Source organism: Buteo buteo, chromosome 9 (genome assembly GCF_964188355.1).
Source record: "Buteo buteo chromosome 9, bButBut1.hap1.1, whole genome shotgun sequence".
In the NCBI taxonomy this organism is placed as follows: Eukaryota; Metazoa; Chordata; class Aves; order Accipitriformes; family Accipitridae; genus Buteo; species Buteo buteo.
Genome location: NC_134179.1, coordinates 7,299,118 through 7,321,620, shown reverse-complemented (window position 1 = coordinate 7,321,620; position 22,503 = coordinate 7,299,118). Strand labels below are relative to the sequence as shown.

General features: G+C 55.6%; 2 protein-coding genes across 13 annotated transcripts in view; one reads left to right on the top strand and one right to left on the bottom strand.

The window, feature by feature from the left end:
* Window positions 1–4,314, top strand: part of CEP164 (centrosomal protein 164) — a 51,521-nt gene extending 47,207 nt beyond the window's left edge. For all 11 annotated transcript variants that reach the window (XM_075035150.1, XM_075035149.1, XM_075035147.1 and 8 more), the window contains 2 exons: window positions 202–253; window positions 2,070–4,314. The gene's annotated coding sequence lies outside the window, so the exon portion shown is untranslated. The remainder of the gene's footprint in view (window positions 1–201; window positions 254–2,069) is intronic.
* Window positions 4,315–6,080: 1,766 nt separating this feature from the next.
* DSCAML1 (DS cell adhesion molecule like 1) overlaps window positions 6,081–22,503 on the bottom strand; it is a 113,546-nt gene continuing 97,123 nt past the window's right edge. Inside the window, exons 15-33 of one of the 2 annotated variants that reach the window (XM_075035138.1) lie at window positions 21,921–22,088; window positions 21,662–21,732; window positions 20,493–20,733; window positions 19,277–19,423; window positions 19,040–19,195; window positions 17,791–17,930; window positions 16,137–16,290; window positions 15,787–15,904; window positions 15,502–15,665; window positions 15,109–15,207; window positions 12,923–13,111; window positions 12,539–12,826; window positions 12,301–12,456; window positions 12,138–12,168; window positions 11,665–11,783; window positions 11,125–11,277; window positions 10,607–10,801; window positions 9,726–10,037; window positions 6,081–8,031 (exon numbers count right to left, since the gene is read on the bottom strand). In XM_075035138.1, coding sequence (XP_074891239.1) covers window positions 7,580–8,031; window positions 9,726–10,037; window positions 10,607–10,801; window positions 11,125–11,277; window positions 11,665–11,783; window positions 12,138–12,168; window positions 12,301–12,456; window positions 12,539–12,826; window positions 12,923–13,111; window positions 15,109–15,207; window positions 15,502–15,665; window positions 15,787–15,904; window positions 16,137–16,290; window positions 17,791–17,930; window positions 19,040–19,195; window positions 19,277–19,423; window positions 20,493–20,733; window positions 21,662–21,732; window positions 21,921–22,088 — 3,353 coding nt within the window. In that variant the 3' untranslated portion in view covers window positions 6,081–7,579. Of the gene's footprint in view, window positions 8,032–9,725; window positions 10,038–10,606; window positions 10,802–11,124; window positions 11,278–11,664; window positions 11,784–12,137; window positions 12,169–12,300; window positions 12,457–12,538; window positions 13,112–15,108; window positions 15,208–15,501; window positions 15,666–15,786; window positions 15,905–16,136; window positions 16,291–17,790; window positions 17,931–19,039; window positions 19,196–19,276; window positions 19,424–20,492; window positions 20,734–21,661; window positions 21,733–21,920; window positions 22,089–22,503 lie in introns of both variants that reach the window. The other variant, XM_075035137.1, reaches the window with a different exon arrangement.

Below are 22,503 nucleotides of genomic sequence, written 5' to 3'. Positions count from 1 at the left end.
TGCAAATTAATTAGTCAGTGCTCTGCAGTGCTCTTTAATGGAACAGCAGTATTTTCAAGTTTCCCAAAGGGAATGGATAGTGGAAAGCTTGGTGAGGCTAGCCCTGTCCCTTTCAGAGCTTCCCAGCTGGCCCAAAAGGGGCTGTTCTTGCTGCCTCTACCTGAGATATAACTGTTGTATCTTTGTTCTCTATCTTTGTAGAAAGGCAGGAGCTCTCGGCATAACAGCATCTACTCGATTTCTGGAGAGAAAGGTGAGTATGGAGCACGCAGGGAGACAGCCCTGCCACATAGTAGGGGAAACTCATGGTTGTGACTGTGGGATGCAACAAAAGAGCAGGTGTTGCAGTAGCTGGACCCTTCTTGGCCTCTTGCTTCCTCCAAAGAAATCTGTCTCTGACATTATCAAGGGGTATTTTGGAAGCCAGCTTTGTGGGAAGAAAGCCTTCTCAGATGGATGGCTTTCTCTCCAGCCTGTGGCTTGCTGGCTGTACTGTATTTTCAGTCAATTCTCCTCCTCCCTGTGGAGGGTGCCCTTCTTGCCCCTGGGAGGGCATGTGAGTATGGACAGGATGGTGATATGTTTGTTAAAAGCTGTAGTATCAACAAGTGAAGGCCCTGTTTGTTGCATGGGTGAATATACAACAGCACGCTTCTGTGTGTGTGTGTGTGTGTGTGTGCATGCATCCTTGCCTCCCTCTTCTCGTGAAACCTGCCCCACTGAGTTGCATGGGTCACTGTCCCCCAAAACAGTCCCCCTTCCTCTTCTCCTTAGCCTGGCAAAACCACCCTGAATTTGCCCCCCTTTCCTCTTCCTTGCTCTTGTCTCTAAGACTCTGCCCCCTCTGCTGAAGTCAAGTGCTCAGCAAAGAGGATTTGAGCACTTCTATTCTCAGCACAGCTCGGGTGGCAATCGGATAAAGGCGGGTGAAGCAATGCTCCGGCAGCGCAGGACTGGGCCAGGTGCTGCCAACTGCCTGCTGCGGCAGAGCGAGCAGGGTGCTGAGCTTGAGAGATTCCTCCTCGGTGCACTGTAGCTCTGGCCAGCCTCATCACTCTTTTTGGGGGGTTCTTGCTGCCCTGTGAGTAGGTGAAGGTCCCCAGGGCTGCCTGGGCTGGCAGTGGCACTTGTGTTGGTGCAGCAGCAGGGCGTTACTGATGGGCCTGGCCATGGCTGAGCTCCTTCAGCAGGTGTATTTCTTGCTGAGCTGTCGGTAGCCCGTGTGGCTGGGGTCTTGTTCCTGCAAACGTACAGTGGTACATGCCCCTGTGGCTCCCCAGCCTCTGGGGTTTGATTTTTTTTTTTGCAGTGGGCAGGATTTACAGCTGACAATGGATCTTGTTAAGCAGGGCAGGAGGGAGCCAATTCCTAGTGTGGACTCTTAGGTATCTTTTTACTTTGCGATTTCTTTTAGGATGTGACTAAAACTGAGTTCAGGTGACAGTGGTGAGTTTATACAGCAGCATCTGGCACCAGGATTTCTGATGGCTGCTCGGGGGGTGCTTAGCAGCGACATGCTGGCTTAAAGGAGCACTGCTGAGCGGCTTTGATTCAGTTCCTGTTGAATTTCACAATACTTCCCTAATGCAACATTAAGTGTGAGGTGGGGAGGGCTCCCATTTGTCAGCATGAGAGCTTTATTGCTGTACAGTGCCGGGCCTTTTTTCTAATCTTATTTGTGTGTGTGTGAAAGTAAGTGAGCATCATACTTGGTGATTAAACGTGGGGAAGCTGAGGTCTTTGGGGAGCAAAGCTGTGTAAATAGAGGGCTTAGTGCTGCCAGGGAGGCTGGGCTTTTCTTTGCCTCCAGTTCCCTGCTGCATCTCCCTCTGGCCTGGAGATGCCCCCGTGAGCCAGTGGAGTCATGGTTTCATGCTGTGGACTCTCCAGCCTCTTTCGGCTCTGGTAGTGGAGGGAAGCCCTCCCATCTGTGGGGAGCCTGGGGTATGCAGAGTCCAGTCTGACCCCGTGGGGGGGAGGTGATGCCAGAGCCCTGCCTTGCTCAGTGGAGCCTGTTTAGGGCCACTGGCACCACCTGTGCTCACTGTGATGCTGGGTTGTTGTCCCAGGCAATGTGACCCCTGACACCAGCAGCGAGAGCAAGTTCTTCAGCGATCCTTCTGAGAAGGCGGCCATCACCATCCAGACCCACTTCAGGAGATACCAGCAGCAGAAGCAGGAGAAGAAGTAGACGTGTCGGCCACCTGTGCCCTGCACTGTCCCTCCTTTTTGTCTGCTTGGTATCCCAGAGAGCTTTGCGGCCATGGTGACTGTGAACCCGCTCCCTGATAACGTAGCTTCTGGTGCATGTGCAGCTGTAGATACTCTGCTGTTCGTGTTGGTTGCCACTCAGAGTGAGTTCTCTTTCCTGGTCAGTCCTTCCCTAGACACCGTTGCCTTGTGGGCCAGGGTACCACTGGCGAGGGGCTGTTTGGGACCTCAGTGCCCAGGGAGTGGCACAGCATTTACAAGCCTTTCCTTGGTGGCAGCACCCAGAGCTGTGTGGTGGCTGGCCCTTGGGCCACAGCCAGTTTAAGTCCAGCACCTATGTTGGGGGAGCAGGGGGGGTCCTGTACAGCTGATGGCGATTGTGGCTGGCTAGCTGCTCAGCTGAGGCTGGCTTTGCCCAGCAATAGCCCTCCCCTGTGCCTCCACCTCCATTCTGCCTCTGGAGCTGGGGTGGAACAACTGCCCTTGTCCCCCGCTCCAGGCGCCTGGCTGGCTGAGCTGCTGAGCATGACGGTGTCCAGGAGCTGGCCTGGAGTGGGATGGCACTGAGGGGGTATGCTGCAGGCAGCCAGGGTGGTAGGAGCTGAGCTGTGTTCTGACTGTGAGCTCGTCTTACTTTTTTTGGTGGGGGGGAACTGCTTGGGGTGCCTTGGTTTCAGAGCAGGGATGGGGTGGACTCTGTCTTCTGTGGCTGCATGTGTAGAGGCTGAACCTGCTCTCTGCTGGGTCAGGCTCCTTCCTGAGACAGCCCTCTGCTAACTCTGGCATTTGGGTTAGTGCCTGCTGTCCCCCAGCCACCCTGTCCTGGTATTTTGGCCCAGCAAAGCTGAACAGAGACCTGGTCCCGGTCTGGCAGGGACAGGACCCCAAGATTGTCTTGGGTTTTAACACCTGTTTTCAAGTGCTGGCTTTTGGAGGGTGCAGAGTTGTTGAGAGAGAGGGAATACAAAAGCACCAAGCTCTGGGCCAGCAGAAACAGGAGGAAGTTTGCAGTGAGGAGGTGCTGTGTGCTGTCCCATGGCGGGTGCTCTGTGGGAAGGAGCAGGGTGCAGAGGAGCTGCTGACTGTGAATGGTGCTGCTCCGACTGCTTGAGTGTGGTCTCCACTGCTGCCTTGCTGGGTCTGATGCTGGATTTTCTGTGCAGAGCTATGGCCCTAGAGCCCTTTCTGTCCTCTCTAGCTGCAAATGTCCTCAGCCCTTCTTACAAGGGCTCCATCCCCAGCTGCCCCTACTTACCTTTGGCTTGTGAGCGCTGGCATTTGGTGTCCGGCTTCTGCTCATGCTCAGTTACTGCCTGCTGGTTGTGGTTGGCATCCAGCACTGCTCTTGGGTCTTCTCTGGAGGTGCACGGGGAGAGCAGGGCTGGTAACAGTTTGGTCTGTCGCTCTGCGGTGATGTGAGCTGCCAGGCTCTGCTGCAGGCAGCCTGAGCTAGCTGATGTCAGGAGGTGTGTGGTGCATGTAGTGTGGTGTCTGGGGCTCTGCCTAGAGTGCTGTGCAAGGCAGCTGGTAAAGCAGACCTAAAACCAAACCGGCTCTTTGGATTTCTGAGCCTGATGCTTTTTTGCCTGCTTCCTGTTGAAGGCAGAGTTTGGCTAGCATGGCTTGACTTGACTGTCCTCTTTCAATTCCCGGTTCGTTACTGTGTGCAGCAATGTGGGGAGAACCCGCTGCCATGGTGAAGGGCAGTGGGCTCACTGGGAGTGGGGGGATACTGGCGTCTCACGGCTGAGTGCTGGAAACTTGGACTTTGTTAAACTCTGCAAGGCCAGCGTTTGGAACTGCTGGGGAAGGGAAGGTGGAGAATGCTTGCTAAAATGTAGAAGGAAATCTGTACTAGCCAATTACAATAAAGACGTATTAATCTGTGTTAATCTGTTCTTCTTTTTATTTTGCTAATCCACTTACTCTTACAGCTGAGAACACTTGCCTTTTCTTGCCTCTTCTATTTAAAGTCTGGGATTGGCGTCTCAGGTGCTGCATGGTTGCCTAGCTGTGATACTGCTTTGAGATGGGCATGGGCGCTTGGGTCTCTTAATCTCTACTGTGTAAAGGTTTGGAAGTGAAATGTGCGCTGAACTGCTTTTGAAATCCTTAGAAAAATGCTTGAGAAATGCTGGTTTTCTTGTCATCACTTTCCACTGATCTCAGGGAGAGACAGAAGGGGCAGGACTGGTTTCACTTGGCTTAAAGGCAAATGCTAACCAGTGCGAGACAGATCTCTGGACGAGCTGATGTGGGCTATGACGTGCAGCTGCTCCCGTGTGGACCCATGGGCGCCCTGGAGTGGCAAGAGGGTTGTCAGCCCATCAGTGCACGGCAGCAGCCTGCCTGGGAGGGTGTGAGGGGCCGTGCGGCCAGGAGGTTCCCAGGACTCCAAGGATGATGCGAAAGGCTGAGTTGCTGGTGACCGGTTGCTGCATGTCCCCCAGCCTCTCTGGCCCCTCAGTATTTTCTCTTGATGACTTGCTTTAAGGTAAGTCAAGCAAGCTCTTTCTGGCTCAAAGAGACCCTGTCAGAGCCACATAGTGTGATCTTCAGCATTTGATTGCCTTGCTCATGTTCCGCGTGCAAATGCCGTACAAAATCCATGCACTCCTGGCGTGTGAAATTGGAAACTCACCATGGTTTTGTCTCCCAAAACCTGTTAAAATTGAATGAATAAGGAAATTCATGCATAGAAGTAAAGGCTATTCAGAACAGACATTGGGATTCATTTAAAAAAAAAAAAACAAACCCAAAGCAAACAAAACCCCAGAGCAAGTACTGCAGAAGCCTAACCCTATTTCATGTGTGGATTTGGAGGCTGGCTGATTGCTCTTGACATGAATCCTCAGTGCACCAAAACCAGAGGCTCCAGATGCAGGGCAGTAACCCAGATCATCTTGCTGAGAGTGTGGGAACCTGCTGGCAGAGGCAGAGCCACTCAAGCAGCGGTTCAGGCAGAGGAAATGCAATGTCCTGGTTCACCAGAAGCAAACTCTATCTGTCCTTAAGGAAAGCTTTACTGAGAAGCAAGGTGTCAATGGGGATTTCGATGCAGAAACACGAGTGGGGAATATCAACCCAGGCATTTGTGGTATTGAGTGTGATCTTTGATGCCTTCCTACCAGCATATTTTGGGAAGCATACTCCTCTGTGTGCAGGATGCTTCTTGGCAGATGTTGGCTCTGAGTGTTACCTGAATAATCGCCAAAACTGATAAAAATTGTCATAATGGCTCATTTCTTGAGCCCCAAGAGTGAGCAGCTGCCAGGCTGTTGCCAAGACACTTTGAATTCTACTGGATTTGAGATGTTATGTTAGTGAGAACCAGGTGGCAAAGGAGGATCTGCTGACCAGGGTGACAACACAAGCAGGTAATGGAACTGCATGCTGGAAGTGGGAATTGTGGGTAATCTCACCAGTAACACCAATCACTTCATTTGCATGTCATTGTTGGGGTTCCTGTAATACCTCTCCTAGTTTTTGGGGTTTTTTTTTTTGTTAACTCTGTAGCACTTGACTATAACCAATGTGTTTAAAAACAGCACTTCTGTCAAGAGGAAAAAAATGTGACTGCTAAAAATCTCTGCATAGAAGTTACAACTGCTAGTTTAAGCTACAATAGGAAGCCGATTCCTTCATTGTAAGGAAAGAAGAGTTGGAGCCTGTGGGGAACAAGCATGGATGGAGAAGTGATGAAAACACTAGCTTATAAATTGGAGGAAATAAGGAAATGAAAATGTAGTTAGTTACTTGGACTTCAAATAAGACCAGAACCTCCTCTGGAAGGCAAAGTTCTACTTTGGGTAATTAAAACAACTGTTAGTAACAGCCTTAGCTGGTTTTGTCTTCCTGGGATAGCCAAACAGGTAAGGAAGGCTGCTGGCCCCAGGCTGCCTGCCTCAGCTCTAGCTGCTTTTGCTTTCACTGTCAGATGTGCACGTAGGAAAAGGGAAGGTGTAATCTGCATGTCCTTGGTGGTTAATTGCTATGGCTGGTGGTAAAAGCTGAGAGGAAAAATAAGACCAAATCAAGGTGGGGCACAGTGCCGTGCTTCAGTTGGCTTTACTGCACTGTGCTGTGACCTGGCAGACCTGTGCTGCGGTTCAGTGTGCCACAATGCCCTGCGTCCTGGGGGAGCCATGTGGCATCTTGCTGTCCTGTGCCATGATTCACCATGACAGGAGGCAGTGTTGCCGTTGCCGTGATTCACGGCACGGTGCTGGATTCGCTGGGCTTCGTGCTCGGCTGTGCTTTGCCATGATGCACTGTGCTTCACTGCTCCACTGTGATTTGTTGCGCTCAACTGTGACCGAGGACAAGCGCGCTGGGCTTCACCTCCTGCTCCTGTGCGGTACTGTGCAGTGCTGCCACGTGGCAGAGAACAAGAGCCCTGCTGTGAGCCAGTCGCTGTGCTTCACCGCGTTCACACACGATACCAGAGCTACACCGTGCTTACCCTGCACTGCCAGAGCAATGATGTGCTGCACCGGAGCCGTGCTGTGGCTCGCAAGGGTCTGTGTAGCAGTTCACCCTTCCAGCCAAACTGGATTGGGCTTCACTGTCCTGCTTCATCCTGGGCTAGAGCTAACCAGTGGTTCAGCAGGGCTGGCCTGTGCTTATTGGTAAGTAGGTGCTGCTCACCTGGGGTTGTGGGTGCTGTGTCACAGCCTGGCTGTTGCTGGGATGTCCTGCTTGGCGCTACTGTTCCCCACACCCTGCTCCCATCCCTTCCCCTCCTCCTGCCCTGGGGCTCTGCAGGGCGGCACAGCTTGGTAGGGAAGTGGGCAGTGCTTGGTGCTGTGTGCCTCTGGGCTCCTGCAGCATGTATTTGGCTGCCTGGATGCACTTGGGCTGCCCCTCTCTGTCTGCCTGGGGCGTCCTGCCCCAGCCCTGGCACTGCCTACCGCCCTGCTCACTTTACAGACACCCACATATAAACATAACCTTTATTGCACACAGCGCTGGGTTTTTTTTCATAGAAAAAGGTATTAACACATAAGCATTTGCAAATTGAAGCAACTCCTGTTGTTTTCAGAACAGTAAAATAGCATGCAATGTCTTCGAGACGTTCCTTTTTAAAACCACCGACAAGATCAGGGGGGGAGGGGGGAAAAGTCGCTGAGTCTTTCCTTGTGCCCCTTTCAAAATGATGTGAAATATATATATATGTTTACATATATATTATATTTTTTTTAAATCTGTAACATCAAATTCTTTGTGCCCTGGTTTCTTTTTCTGTTCGGAGAAGAAGAAAATAGCTTCATTTATACAAAAGAGTTCATTATGTACAAGTTTGTTAATTAAATATAAATGGTGCAGGGAAATGAGCAGCGTCCGTTGCGGGTGGTCTCTGGTTGGTGCCCTACACCAGTGTGTAGGACTTGGAGTAGGCTCCGGCGCCCTGTTTTTGAGACCGGCCTACACCTGATGTGCTCATTTCTAGGAGTGAGTCCCTGGAGCCTCCCACTTTGGAGTGCGTGGGCACCCGCGCCTCAGCGGCAGCAGTGGCGGGGGGCTCGGCGGTGGCGGGGGGTGCCGGGGCGGCGCTGGTGGTGGGCGCAGCAGCTGTGCTCGTCGTGCTGGGCATGGGGAGAGTCCTTTGAGGTAAGGTGGTTGTGGCAGAGGCTGGGGGAGGCAGGCCCAGGGGCTTGCTGCCAGGCTCCAGCGTCATGTGCCGGGCTTGTGCGTGGTACGCCCGGGCGAGGTTTCGGATGGAGGCTTCCCGCGGCGGCACCACTGGGCAGGGCTCATGGGTGTCGGGCTTGCGGAAGAAGGCCTCCGACTTGACGTAGAGTGGAAGGTTGCAGTAGTCGCCTGCAAGGGGAAGCCGTGGTGGGTGAGGCTCTGCAGGGGCCCTGCCCACCCTGGGGGCCCCCTCCTGGCCCCCACCCTCTCTGTTAGTGGAATATGATACGAGACATGTAATATAATCATCCTATACCATGCCATACTTTCGGCGATGCAACGCATCTAGCACACCAAACTATGGTGTTCAATGCTTTATGTAACGTCCTATAAAGTATTATAATGTGTAATACTAAATGTATGCTGTAATAAAACAATGTTATACAACACTTTCCAAACATTCTGCCTTTTTCTCTGTTATGTTTTCAGGTATAATACAATATAGTATGTATAGGTAATGTAGTGTGTAATGTTACTTATGAGTGTATGATACAAGGCAGTAGGATCCATGGGCATATATATTGTATGTTGGTCTGTAATGTATGTTGCGCAAACATTTCTACTATGTTTGTCACATCAGTTGTAGTATACAGTACATGTCAGTGTTATATAGTATTTTCTATCAACTATTATACTATGCAAACAGCATTTTTATTTCAATAAACAATATACTATGCTCTGTTGTATTATATAGCAGTATATATAACTAATACCTTACTTTAAGGATTTATGTGTATGTATAAGACACTGCATTATTATATTGTGTGACATGTAACACAAACCAATGCAACACTATTGCTTTTAATGGTATATGTTTTGTAATATGTTCTGTAAACTATAATACTGTATTATATTGTCTTAGAATGTACACTATACAATTTAAAATGTATCATAAAAGTATATTGTCTCACAAAAAATTATCTAATACTGTATATTTCATAATATACTCAGTGTATATAAATTAATTCCCAATTATCACAGCTATTTTTAAAATAGATTTTGTGTACGACATCCTTATCCACTATATGTATTTTCTTGAAATATAATATTTCTTAGATATATTTGTATTTTTTTCATAATGCAATATATTATGTATTATAGCTAATACTGTGTACTGTAACAAACAGCCAGCTCAAACACGTGTTATATGTCTGTTAGCTGGAAGAAATATCTCAAAGGGTTGTGTTGTATTCTATTGTAAGGTCTCTGCTGCTGAAAGACAGCTCGGGAGTGGTATTTTAACATCTTTGGTGCTAGAATGGTTGTACTGTATTGTCTTTGTGGCAGAAAGACATTTCTCGAGTGGTTGTACTCTACTGCATGGTCGCTGCTGGTGAAAGATGAGTCCTGAAGGGTTGGACTGTCTCTTACTGACACTGCTGAGGCACTTGAGTACAACCTTGGGAGTCACGGCCTTCAGCAATAATGTAAGGAGGAGCAAAGCACTGAGGAGAGGAGGGAGAAAGAGGAGATGAGAGCAAGAGGAGAGAAAATTAGAATTGTTAGATTTTTGAGTAGGTCCTGTGGGGATCTTTTCCAGGTTGTGTTGGCATCTAGAAAAGATCACTGCAGAATTTACTGAAATCACCTAGCAATTCCAATAGAAAGCCTTACAAAATCTAGAAAGTGAACACAGCAACGAAACGGATGATACTGAAAGATCAGTACTGTGGAGGGTGGAAGAGAGATGCTTTTCCCACTTTTCCCATGCTCTTCACGTGACCTGCCTCTTTCAGTACCTTTATTTTTGTATTTTTTTTCTGCATTACACAACACATTAAACAGGAACTGTACAACTAAGGACAAAGCCCATGTATACATACTCTTGCTGGCACGGTGTGGGATGGGTACAGCCACACTCTTGCCCCGCTCGCTGTCCTGGGGTTTGGGCGGGGAGGCTGTGAAGCGACAGATGCCAGGCTCTGACGGTGTGCTCATCGAGGTCATGCTGTCAGCATTGTCGGTGGTGCCAGTGGTCATCTGGTCTGAGGAGCTGTCAGAGATGAAGCACTCTGTGATCTCAAACTTGGCATGTTGCAGCTGTTCCTCCAGCTTCGCATGCTCATAGGCGCGTGCCAGCTCCTCGTAGGTAGATGAGGCACTCTCTGTCGACACCATGCTGTTCCGCCCCTTGTCTGTGGAGGAGAGGACATGTCACATACCTGGGAAGCTCCCCTGGCCTGGGAATGCCCAGGCTCTCCCTGCTGAGAAACAGCCAGCCATCTGTCCCCAGAGCTGGGCACAACCCAGCAGCAGCAGCTCAGGAGCCACCACAGAGCTTCTGGAGGGGACCAGGAGATGACAGAGCCCTGCACATGCACACAGTCCCCACACCAGCCACATCAGTTAACCTGGAGCTCAACACCACTGCACAGGGCAGGGGACACCACTGCCAGCAACTCACCGAGAGGGCAAGACCCAGCACAAGAGCCAAGGGCCTGTTACCTGCCTCTGTCCGATTTAGGATGCTATTGATAATCTTTACTAGGAATTGGAGTACGCATTTCAACACTGCTGCTTTTTGGCTCTTGCCGTGGAAGTCCTGGTTCCACGCTCCCATTGACTGACAGTAAATCCTATTTCCACAGTCACCCTAAACTTGTGGTTTGGGATCACCATCCACGTCCCCCAAACCAGCAGATCCCTGCTAGCAACAGCCCCAGGGGCTGCCTTCAGCCCTGCCTCCCGGGCAGCGCTGGCAGACCTGTGTCCTGAGACAGGCTGGCGCTGTAGCTGTCGCTCTCAGTGACTGTGATGCCATGCTGGGAGCCCACTGTCCTCCAGTCCGAGGTGAGGGTCCGTGCCGGGGTGGATGCCTGGCACTTGGTGAGGGTCCACTGGCTGGAGTACCGGTTGCGGGTGCTGTGCGCAGACTTCACGCTCTTTCTTGATACGGGGTCTGGGGCACAAAGGTGACAGAGTGAGTCACAGCGGGCCACTCCCAGAGACAACCAGGACACTGTCCCATCTCCCTGGGGCACTCCCAGCTCCTTCTGTCTTACCCACAGCTGCTTTTAGGCACGGCCAGTGACAGGGCCTGCACCCCAGCACCCTGCTGTGGGGCAGCAGGAGCACCCCTCTGGAAGGGGATGTGCAGGGACCGGCTGTGGTGTCCCTGCGGTGAGTGCCCAGCTCGCCCGCACCTGCCTGGTGCCCGTGTCTGCAAGCACCCCACACTTGCCAGCAAACCCAGCCCAGCCCCACACGACCACAGCCACTTACTGGTGCCGGGGCGGATGTCCGACATGTCGATGAGGGGCCCCGTGTTCTGGATCAGAGCGGGGTGATGCAGCGAGACACCCGTGCAAAAGCTCTGGGGGTTCACCGCCTGACTGAACTCCGTGTCGGTCACTGGGATCGTGGCTTTGTCATCCCCTGCGGGAAGAAGTTGGAGCTCAGACCTCTTTCTCTAGCCAGGACCTTGCTGTAGGCTGTCAGCATGCCAGGGCACATGGGGCATGCCAGGGCACATGGGGATGGGAGATTTGCCTGACTGTTCTCCAGCCCGGGCAGCGGCGTGACAGTAACCCCCACCGAGGCAGAGCCTGACCGGGGAGATCACTGTGGGTGCTGCCGGCTGTGCCAGCAGCAACATAAGGGGAGCCGCAAGCACGCCTCTGCACCCTGCTCCGCTGTAGGGTAGGAAGGGGACAGCCTGGGGACACCTCAGGCTTCTCGGGGCCAGACAGGACGCTGGCCCATATCCCTTCCCCAGGCAGGTGCTGCTGGGGCCCCACGCCGCAGGGAGAGCATGGTGCTTACCCAGCTGTTTGATGCCTTCCTTGTCCTCGATGAGGAGCTGTACCCGAGGGATGTCTATGTGTAGTCGGGGGCCCTGCGGGGGACCCTTCACCGGCGTGTCAAAGCTGCGGTTATTCTTGCTGTGAGGTAAGAGGGAACGCAGACCCAGCAATTACTGGAGAGAGCCCCAGCAGCTCAAGCCTAGCAGGGGCTGGGACTTGCCGCTGGCCAGCCTGCCTGGGGCTCAGCTCTCCAGCTAAGCAGCTCTCCCCCAGGCAAGCTCCGGCATGGGTTCTGGGACCCTCCGGCAGGCCAGAACAGCCAGGAGCACCAGACTGCTGGGCTACAGAGAGGCTGCTACAACCTTCACAGGTCTAAACCCCAGAAGGTCTGAAACAGAGTGAGGGCTGAACCCGGGGTTAAAAGGATCTAGGACCACCCCCACCACCCAGCATTCCCTGGCTTCCCCACCCACCTCCAGCTCTGAGACCCACCTGATCAGCATTTCAGCCAAACTCTTGGCATCTGTGCAGGAGACACAAAAAACAAGAAGGCATTTTTTTTTTTTGAGAGCTGTTTAGGGCATAACAAGCTGGTCCAGGAAAGCACAGCTCTGTGATCCGGTCCCGGGCATTGTGCCTCAGAGCCCCATCTCACCTCGAAGCCTCTTGAGCCGCTTCTCTTTCCTCTTCTTGCGGATGATGAAGAGCAGAGCCACTCCTAGCGTGGCCAGGATCACAGGGCAGGCGATGGTGAAGAGCTTCTTCACGTCGTCACCCTCGCCTTGGGCAGACTTGATAGGGGGGATGGTGCCTAGGGCAGAGCACGGGCGGTCAGCGCTCCCGAGAGCCCCCTGCCTCGGCGGCGCGGCCCCCGCCCCGTCCCTCCCACTCACTGCCGTCGTAGTCCAGCGTGGCGAACTGCGTGGTCTCGTTGCCGCAGCCGGCGCTGTTGCAGGCCTTCATGCGGAGCTCGTACCACGTGGCCTCACGCAGCTCCGTCAGGAAGACCTCACTGGAGCTGTTGGTGCGGAGGCTCTGCCAGACCCAGTTGCCCTTGGGCCGGTACTCCAGGACAATGGCGGTGATGGGGCAGCCCCCGCTGCTCCAGCCCTGCAGGTTCAGCCTGGCATGCGTGGAGTTGATGTGGGTGAAGAGGTGCTGGTCCTTGCTGAAGGAGGGCTCTGCGGGAGAGGAGCCGTCAGGAGGGCTGCTGCGGAGAGGGGACCGCTGCGGAGAGGGGACCACAGTGGGGCCAGGACACTGCGGGGCAGGCTCACCTCTGCCATGGGTCTTGGCTTCGATGATCTCGCTGATGCGGCCAGCCCCCACGCTGTTCTTGGCTGCCAGCTTCACCTTGTACCAGGTGCCGCACTTGAGGCTCTCCAGCTTGAAGGAGCGCTCGGAGGAGCTGATGAACACGTCCTTCCACTCCTCGCTGTTGTCCACTGAGTACTGGAGCACGAAGCCTGTGGGTGCAAGGATGGGGTGGTCACCTCTGGGCACACAGGCGGCCGGGGCAGGCGAGCGGCACCCAGGCAGGGCGAGAGAAGGGGTTACTGCTGGCACGCAGAGCCAGCGGGGTACCCTGCGCCTGCCTCGGGGACATCCCGTGGCCACGTCCGCTGCAGTGCCAGGGCAGCCATTACACACCGATTCCTGCCCGATGGTGACGGAAACGCAGCCCTCTACTCCTACGCTGCTGATGTGGGTTATGGTTACCTCAAAACCGCTAGCAGGGACGAGCTGCTGCCCTGCTGGACCCTGCGTGCGGCCTGAACGGAGGCCGACTCGCCTGCCGGCACTGCCTGCCATGCAGACCCAGGCAGGAGCCACAGGCGAGAGGCACGTGGGCACCCCCAGCAGCTAGCCACCTCCCGAGTGCTCTGCCAGAGCCCCCCGGCCACTCCCCCCATCCGCTCCCCTGTCTGCGCACCGCCTGCCTCCAGTGCCGCCGGCACAGCCCCCATCGCTCAGTTTCGCACGGGAGCGTGGGGAGTGCGAAACGTGATTGATTGGTGCGAGGCTATAAAGGGAAAGCAAGAATTAACTAGCTCCCTCGGGAAGCTGCTAGGAAGTTGCTTTTGCCGTTGCATGCCGCCTCCTCTCCCATGATTAAGAGTATTAGGAAGCACACTGTGTCCTAGATGAACAAACCTGTTACACTGCCATCAACAAGACGCCTGAAGACGGCTCGCCAGGGTTTCCCAGGGAGAGGCACGTGCATACGCACGGAGCTTTGGGCGAGGGATACGCCGCCTCGTACGTTGGTGCCCCTCAGGGCAGCGTGTCTTTGCTGCCCTGACTGTTCCAACCTTTTTGGCTATACAAAATCCCCAGCTTTTGCAGTGCAGCGATAGATTTGCCTATTTTTGCAGGTTATTTTGCCAACTCTCAAATAAAAATCATAGAGAAGAGTAGGCTTTCTGCCTTTGCACGTGTGTCATGAGCCACACGATGCAGACCTTGCAGGACCGCTCCAGGTGCCGAGGCCATCCGGGTACCAGCGTGGCGATGCCAAAGGACCTACAGGAAGGCGCGCATCTGCCTCGCGTCAGCTCTGTGAACGCCCAGCTCCGGCTCAGGCAGAGCAGTGCCAAGGGAAGAGACGCTTCTCACACCTGCCCAGCGCCAAGGCTTCCCTACAGCCAGAGGATGGGGGTACTGGGACCCTCCTGGGGTGGTGCGGGCCTGCCTGTGGGCACACGCTTTCCCGGCCATATCGAAGCCAGCCCCGGCACCCCCGCACCGCCCACAGTGCCTGGCACCCTGGTGTCTGCCACCGGTTATTTATTTATTTTGTACATGCAGCATGTTTTTAATATTTCTAATCCAATTATAACCAAATTTATCAACAGAGTCCGCTGGAGTGAAAGGCTGCTGGCTGGGGAGATTTGCTTGTAATTACTTTCATGCTTTTAATTAATTGTAAGCGAGGTCTCCTTCCTCACTCCCCGCTCCCCCCTCCGTGTGCAGCTGTTTCAACGTATAATTCATGAGATGAATCAGAGCAGAAAGGAGGCTCTGGAAAGCAGGGATGCTCCCGGAGCCCTGCTGAAGCCCCCAGCCTGCCAGGGACGGGGCACAAATCCTGCCCAGTCGGGTTCAGAGTCACACCAATGCCAGGAGATGCGGAGCAGCCACTGGGGCAGGCCCCGGGCACCAGCACCTGAGCAATTAACGACATGCCCTTTGTTAGCTACTTCAACCACTGCGTCTTGTCCAAAACACCTTGCAACCCCCTTCGTTAGGACTGGCAGCCCTCCCACAAGCTCAGAAGCATCAACCTTACTCTGGAGTGTTTCTGAGGTGTTTTAGAGAGGGGGAAACTGAGGCGCAGAGACAAAAGCACGTGCACAGCATGTGCCACGAGTCCCATCCCCCAGCACCGGGGCCAGAGGCACCCATGGCTCCAGGAGGGGGGCTGTGGTGCTGGTGCCGGCTCTGTCGCTCGCAGCAGCCGTACCTCGGATGGAGCTGCCCCCATTGTCCCCAGGAATCCAGGCCAGTGTGATGGACGATGCCGAGGTCTTGGAGACAGTCAGGCGGGGCTGGTCGGGGGGCACTGGGGAGGAAGGAAAAGCCCATGAGCACCTCGCATGCACTGGCTGAAAGTGCCCCGACCCATGCCCCCACAAAAAGGGGAAACGCCAGCAAGACCTCCCGCTCAGCCCTGGGCCAATGAGAACCCCTCACACAGGAAAGCCCCCGCGGTGCTTCACCCCACTGAGAGCAGCGGACGAGTGAGTGCACAGGCTCGCTATGCTGCCTGCCGAGACGGACCGTGTCCATGTGAGGCATTTGCTCCCAGATGCAGGTGTGGGACCACAGGCTGACCCCCCCCGCCAGCACCCCTCACCTTGCACCAGCAGGTTGATGATGATGGTGTCAAAGCCCCAGGTGTTGGTGGCGGTGCAGGTGTAGTAGCCGGAGTCCTCCGCTTTCACCGAGCGCAGCACCAGCGTGCCGTTGGCCTGGATCAGGCGATGGCCATCCACCGTCACGGGGATGGCAGAGTCCTCACTGCGACGAGAGGAGAGAGGAGAGGGCGCGTCAGCCGTACATGATGCAGCAAAGGCGATGCAGCCGGCACTGGCCCCCACCTAGCCTCAGCTGTGGCACGGCTGGCAGCCCCCCTCGGTACCTGTCCTTGGTCCACTTGATGGCGGGGACCGGCTCCCCAACAGAGTTGCATGGCAGCCTCACGTCCTTCATCCATGGGGTGGTGACGGTGCCTCCAAAGGAGATGATCTTGGCAGGGGCTTGGGGGCAAGGAGGAGGTCAACCCGGCAGGCGGGCCCCGTGCGCGGACCCCCCCCCGACAGGTAATGAGAGCTGAGACTGCCCATGCTGTCCCTCCTCTGCCCTGGGCACGAGTCACCCCAGCTGTCCCTTGCTGCACGCTGATAGGGAGCAGCCGAAGCAACTCTAGGGACAGGGGACAGCAGAGCCAGGGTGTGCATCCCCGCCGCGAGCCAGCGGCCCCCACCGTACCTTTCCCAGCAGGCTCGATGGTGACTTTCTCGCTGATGTTGCCACGGCCAGCGGAGGTGACGGCGGCCACCCACAGCATGTACTGCTGCCCACGGTTCAGGTGGGCAATGCGGTAGAAGAGCTGGTCAGGGCTGGTCTCGTACTCGCTGGGGGCCTGCAGAGAGGGAGACGGGAGACGGTACAGCCTCCGTGAGACCCCCGCCCCCATCACCCTCAGCTTGGGTGCCCCAGCAGCGGGGGCCCAGAGGCCAGAGCAGCGCCTGAGCTGTCAGCAAGGAAAAGCTGCCTCTGGGCCAGCTGCCTCCCCGTGAGCATCCCCCCAGCACCCCCAACCCAGGGCATATCCCTACTGTCCCACTGCCAGCAGGCTTGTGCCCTCAGTCCCATCCCCGACCAGCTGGCAAAGGTGGTCCACGGGTCCCCGTCCCCCTGCTCCACCAGGAGCGATCCCTGGGGAGCTCCCTTCGCTCTCCAAGGGCCCATGGCCGGCCCGGCAGCCACCTCCTCGAGGTGCTGTGGGTTTGCTCCCGAGCAGTCATTCAGCTCCTTGGCGTTTCTCAATGCCAGCGTAAACCGGCTGGTGTCGTAATTTCTCCAGGGAGCCCGGGTCAGAGCCCGAGGAACAGATGGCTTTGAGGGCATGATTTGTTCCCGGGAAAGGACGCTTCCCCGGCCGCCCGCCGAGCTGCAGAGGGGCCTGAGCACGGAGGCAACCCCAGCCGGGCTGCCAAAAACCCTCTGCAGTCCAGGGGGTCCCTAAAACCCCGCGCGGGCTCACCTCCCGTATTGCCTGCAGTGACTGTCTCGGACCCCGCCAGCGCTCCTCCAGAGAGGTCTGGCTCGCAGCCTTGCAGCAAGGCTGAGCGCAAGCGCCGGTTTCCATCGTGTCGGGGCCCAAGCACACCGCGTGGGAAAGGGCTGGCCTGCACGGCACCCGGCTGCCCTGCCGTGCCAGCGCTGGAGAGGGGATGGGAGCTCAACAACCCCTGTTGCACGGGACGGATGCGGTATTCACGCGTGCAAACGCGGGACTGCGCGCAGGTATCTGCGCGTTCACCGGCTTTGAACGCGCACCCTTGTGGGGCCTGCAGATGGAAGTGTACCCCACAAGCAGACACCTATATGAATATTGTATAGTATACATAATTTTTTTTTACCCAAATGACAGTTTTGACAAGATGCCAAGAAAACAATATCGGATCCCAGCGGTTTTACCAGTTGCTTTGATGAAAAGATTATGTTGCCCTGGAAACCAGAGGCTCAGATAGCGAAATGAGTTTGAGAAGGAGCTTTTGATAAGCACTAGTCTGCAGACCTCCCATCAACCTCTCCCTCATGAAGGAGGGATGGGGCCAGGTTTGATTTCCATTTTATTTTCGGTCAGCCACTGGCATATTTCCCATTCTGGAGCGAGCGCTGAGCAGCGTGGATGCCGGAGGAAGGGAACAGACAACAGCACTATGCCCTGATGCAGAGCGTCCACAGGTGCCCTCGCAACTCTGCAGTGCGCGGACCTGGCCCGAGGGACCTTTGCTGCTGCTGCTGCCACCGCCACCTGGCATCAGCCCTCCCTCCCGTTCCTGCTCAGCCAGCTCAGCGTTCCTCCGGCACGCCCTGGCGATTCCCCAGCCTCGCCCCTGTCCCCGTCCCATACCGGCTGCCCCGAACCGGGGCTGGAGCAGAAGATGGTGTACTTCCGAATGATGCCGTTGGGCTTGGCCGGCGGCAGCCAGGACACCACCACGCTGCTGGCAGAAGACGGGACGGCCTTTATGCCGGCCGGGGGACCTGGAACTGAAGGAGGGAGAGCGTGGCAGAGCCGGCGCCAGCAGGTGTCCGAGGTCTCTGCCCAGCCCGGCGAGGCGGCAGCACCCTGCCGCAGGGCTGGCATCTCAACCTGGCGCTGCAGAGGAGCTGCAATGGCGTTTCCACCCCAGCATTGGGCAGGTGCAAGCGGGGTCGGGTCTGCAGGTGAGCGGTCACCCTGCTGCCTGTGGGACACCTCTCCACGGGTGGCTCTGTGCCGAGCCGGAGGCAGGAGGGTTAATTGCAGCCCAGGCTCTCGTTTAGAAACCGTGATTGGCTTTTAATGGCCGTCTCCTTAGTCTCCTTAATCCTCCAGAGTGGCTCAGCCTTACTCTGCCCAGCTGTGCCTCCCCAGCATCTGGCACTTCCCAGGATGGGCGGGCAGCAACGCTGGCCCACAGGCCCAGGAAATGCTCCACTACCGAGTTAATGGCATTAAAGTAGGGCACGCAGGGGTCTAAATATTTAAATATCCACACTTAAGAAAAAGAAAAAAAGAGAGAGGGAAATGCCCTGCCCGTGGCTGTACCCGGGGGGTTTCCTCCATGCCCCCGCAGCCACTCCAGTCCTTCCCTCGCCAGTGCAGGAACACAACACAACGTGCCGTGGCACAAGCGAGTGCTCCCATCTCCCGGCATCAGTCAGCTACAGTGCACCGCAACCCTAAGTGACGGCAGTAAGACCTGAGCGGGCTGGGGCTGGGGGGGGGGCTGGCTGGCTCGGGCACTGCTACCACGGAGCCGTGGCCGAGGACCATGTGCATGCAGCAGGGCAGCGCCGGGTGCCTTCCTGCTCTCCTTTCCTCCTCACCCAGCCAGGGGCGGCTCTGGGCGCACAGCGGGCTGCAGGGCACAGGACCTGCCTGCAAGTTTGGCAAACGGAGCAGGGAGGAAACGAAAAGGAAGGAGAAGCCCTGTCCGGCCCTGACTGCCCGCTCTGGGGGCTGTGCAGCTGCCTTTCTTTATTCATTGCTAACGGCTCCTACTCAACGCTCCATCTTCCCATTTCTGATTAACCAGCATTGCCACAGTTCATCAGCCGGGGGTAAGAGGAGAGCGCACCCGCACACACCCACTGCCCCGGGGAGCGCGGCTTACTGTCCTCCTTGGTCTGGATGTAGAGCACGCTGCTGCGGACGCCGTCGCCAGCCTGGGTGTACGCCAGCACCTGCACACTGTAGTTCGTGAACTTCTCCATGCCCCGCAGCTCCACTCGCTCCCGCGTGGTCGTGATGTTCTGCATCTCCCCCCACTCTGTGGGGAGATGGGGCCCGTCAGCCCCACGTCGCCACCTGCCCAGGTCCCCCGTGTCCCCTGCGCTCCACGAGCCCTCACCTCCATCCATGTAGAGGGACCAGAAGATGACCCGGTATCCCTTGAGCACCCCGTTGAGGGTGCTGCGCGGGGGCTCTGACCAGGAGATCACGGCCACGTCTGACGTGATGGAGATGGCCCGCACGTTCTCGGGGGGCTGGCTGGGAACTGAGGAGGGAATGGATGGGGAGGAGGATCAGCAGGAGGATGGAGACGTGGTACGTGCCTGGCAGACACCAAGCTGAAGGAGCCGGGTCCCACGGGTCAGCCGCCCTGACTGCACCCACGTGGTACCCCACGATGCTGCTGGCCCCTCTCCCCCAGCCACTCGAGCCCCTGGAGCTGGTCCTGCCCAGCACGCAGGGCACCAGGGCTGAGCAAACACAGCTGTCTGCCTCTGATGCGCAGTTTTGCTCCTCCTGGACCACCGAGGCGGGTGCAACCCCCGTGCTCATGGGGACGGCGAGGCTGCCGGGACACGCTGCGCTTCCCAGCAAGGGGAGAGTGGGAGAGCTGCCTGGATGCGAGGTAATTAGATCCCATTGCCCCGTAAGAGGTAACTCTAATTTTTATGAGTGTTTAAATGATAATACATCACTGTAACGATCCTCTTTGAAAATGATTATTGTTTCATATTACTTAGGTGCAAAAATATAAGCACCATGTAATTAGGGACATAGTATAATAAACTAATACAGATAGTCCGTTTGAACAAAATGAAGGTAATATAATTACGGAAAAGACACTATTGCTAAAACAGGGGCCCTTGAATACCCCAGGAGGAGTGCTAATGTAGCCAGGAAATGATCACGGTTTGACAGGCTAACGAGAGCCTTAATTAAGTATGAAAAACTGCCGAGCAAATGCACTGCAAAACTTTGTTCTCGTCGGTTTTAAAATGACGGAGGCCACCGGCGATCCTTCCCAGATGGAAACCTCTGTGGCACTTCAGCAACATCTAAACCCACCTTGACATCATTCTAATTGTGCCAGAACCCCAGAGCCATGGGTGTCCTGGCATCCTCCTGTTCACAACTCCTCCCCGGGGCAGCTGTGAGCATGCACGCACATGCACACAGCCAAGAGCCAAATGCTGCCAGCGGGCAGCAACCACCCCATGATCCGCTCGGAACGGGGCCGGGAGCGGCTGAGGGTGGAAAGACTGGGGGTCCCCCAGGTGGGACTTGGCACCAGGGAGCAGGAAAACCGCCTGGCTTGGGGACGGGGCCAGCCTTACCGTCCTCCAGCGTGGTGGCGTTGATCTCGCTGGATGACGGTCCCGTCCCCGCGCGGTTAAACGCCTGCACCACGACTCCATACTGGGCAAACTTCTTCAGGTTGTCCAGTGTGTAGACCTCGCTGTCTCCCGTGGCTTTCATCTCCACAATGCTGTACTGCCCGTTGCTGCCCGGGCTGTTCTCCCGGTACCCAATCTGGTAGCCACGGATCACCCCGTTCTGCAGCTCCTTCTTCGGGGCCTAAGGAACGAGGGGTGCAAGATGGAGCCATGTCAGGCAGGTCTACATCCCAGGGCCGGGAGGCTTGCAGGGCTCCTTTGTCCCCGACCGCCTCTCCCCCACGGCTCTTCTCAATGCTTTGAAGTTTTCTCTCCCCACAGCAGCACCGTGGAAAAGGTCGAGCTGGTCCTCGGAGGCCACCGGAGAGGAAGGTGCTGGCCAGGCAGTGGGATGTGTCTGGCCAGCACCATTCCCCAACTGGAGCAACTCAACAGGAGGAGGGAAAAACCCCAAGTCTGACAGCCTTAAAAATGTGTGAGGCCAGGCTGAGATCAAGCTTAACAATATTTCTCTGAAGCATTAAGAAATCAATAGGGTTGATTGCAAATTTATGTTATAAAGCCAGGGTGATCCATCTCACTAGAATACTCTTAAAATAAAGTGACTTATCTTTCAAGTGAATCTTATTTTCCATTAATCTGTTTTTCAGCGCTTAAGGGGAGGGGGGAGAAGCTGGAACCCTAAATTTATTGACTTACCAGTTCATTCCGAAGTCCTAACTTTATAATCCACTTTATTTTTCATTATGCACCTTTGGAAAAATTAATCCGATTCTAAGTTTTATTGATCTTTGCTCAAGCCCTTTGCAACCCAGCGTCTCGGTTCTTACATATTTATCCTCTCTCTCCCATGACCCCCCACGGACATCCTATGAGATAATGAGCTTGTTATAAAGCATGATTAATAAAGACCCCACACAACGCAGCCGAGCTGTGCACCCAGCCATCAGGTTTTCATTTTGCCTGGGAAGTTCTTCCTGGCACTTGGGCCGCTGATGGAATGCTGGGTCCCAGGACAAGCTGCCGCCACAGAGGCTCGGGACGGCATTTGGCACTGCCCAAGCCCCCGTGGCCAGGGAAAACTCACGTGCCACCCTGGCCCCGCTCACCTTCCAGGTAACCTGGATGCTCTGGGATGTCATTGGCTGCAAGGTGACATCCATCGGAGGTCCATCAGGAGCTGCAGAGAAACAGACCCAAAAGAACACGTTGAGAAGCATCAGTGAAAGGACCGCCTCGTCGGGAAAATATGCGGCTTTAAGAGAGCTCTGTCGCAGCCAGCTTCACTCAAGGCGACAGCCCCCCCGCTGCCTGTGGCTGCCCCTGCCCTCCGGCCCCAGCGCCTGTGCCGCGAGCCGGGAGCGGCACCTGCTTCCTCCGTGCTGATGGTGAGCTCCTTGCTCGGCTCACTGCGCCCGATCTTGTTGAAGGAGTACATGCGGATGCTGTACACAGAGGCTGGGTGGAGGTCCACAATGTTCGCCTGGTTGATGGTGGGAGAGATGTTGCGTGTAGACTGCTTAAAATCCCAGGAATCTGGAAAAGCGGTGGAGAGAGACAGGAGGGTCAGCACCTGTATCCCGTCCCGGGGCCCGCAGTACCAAGGGGGCCATGCTCAGGCAGGTGAAGTCCCCAAGCACCTCTGGCTTTTGTCCCCGGACCCCGCGAAGGGGTGCCCCTTCCCCCCTCCTCGCTGTTGTGCCGCCTGGGTTCGGCTTTTCGCAAATATTGTCTCTTTTAATATTCCCTTTCAAATGCGCCCATCCAACAGAAATTAACATATTTCATTAACGCTTCTCTCTCCTTTCTTCATCAAAGGAACCGAGATGCAGAATATTCCCTTGGAGGCGTTGCCAGGGCAGCTCTGCACCTGCCCACACAGCCTGGCCCCGGGCCATGGTGGCCACGGAGCAGCCCCCCAGCCCCGCCACTTGCCGGGGGCCACGGCGGC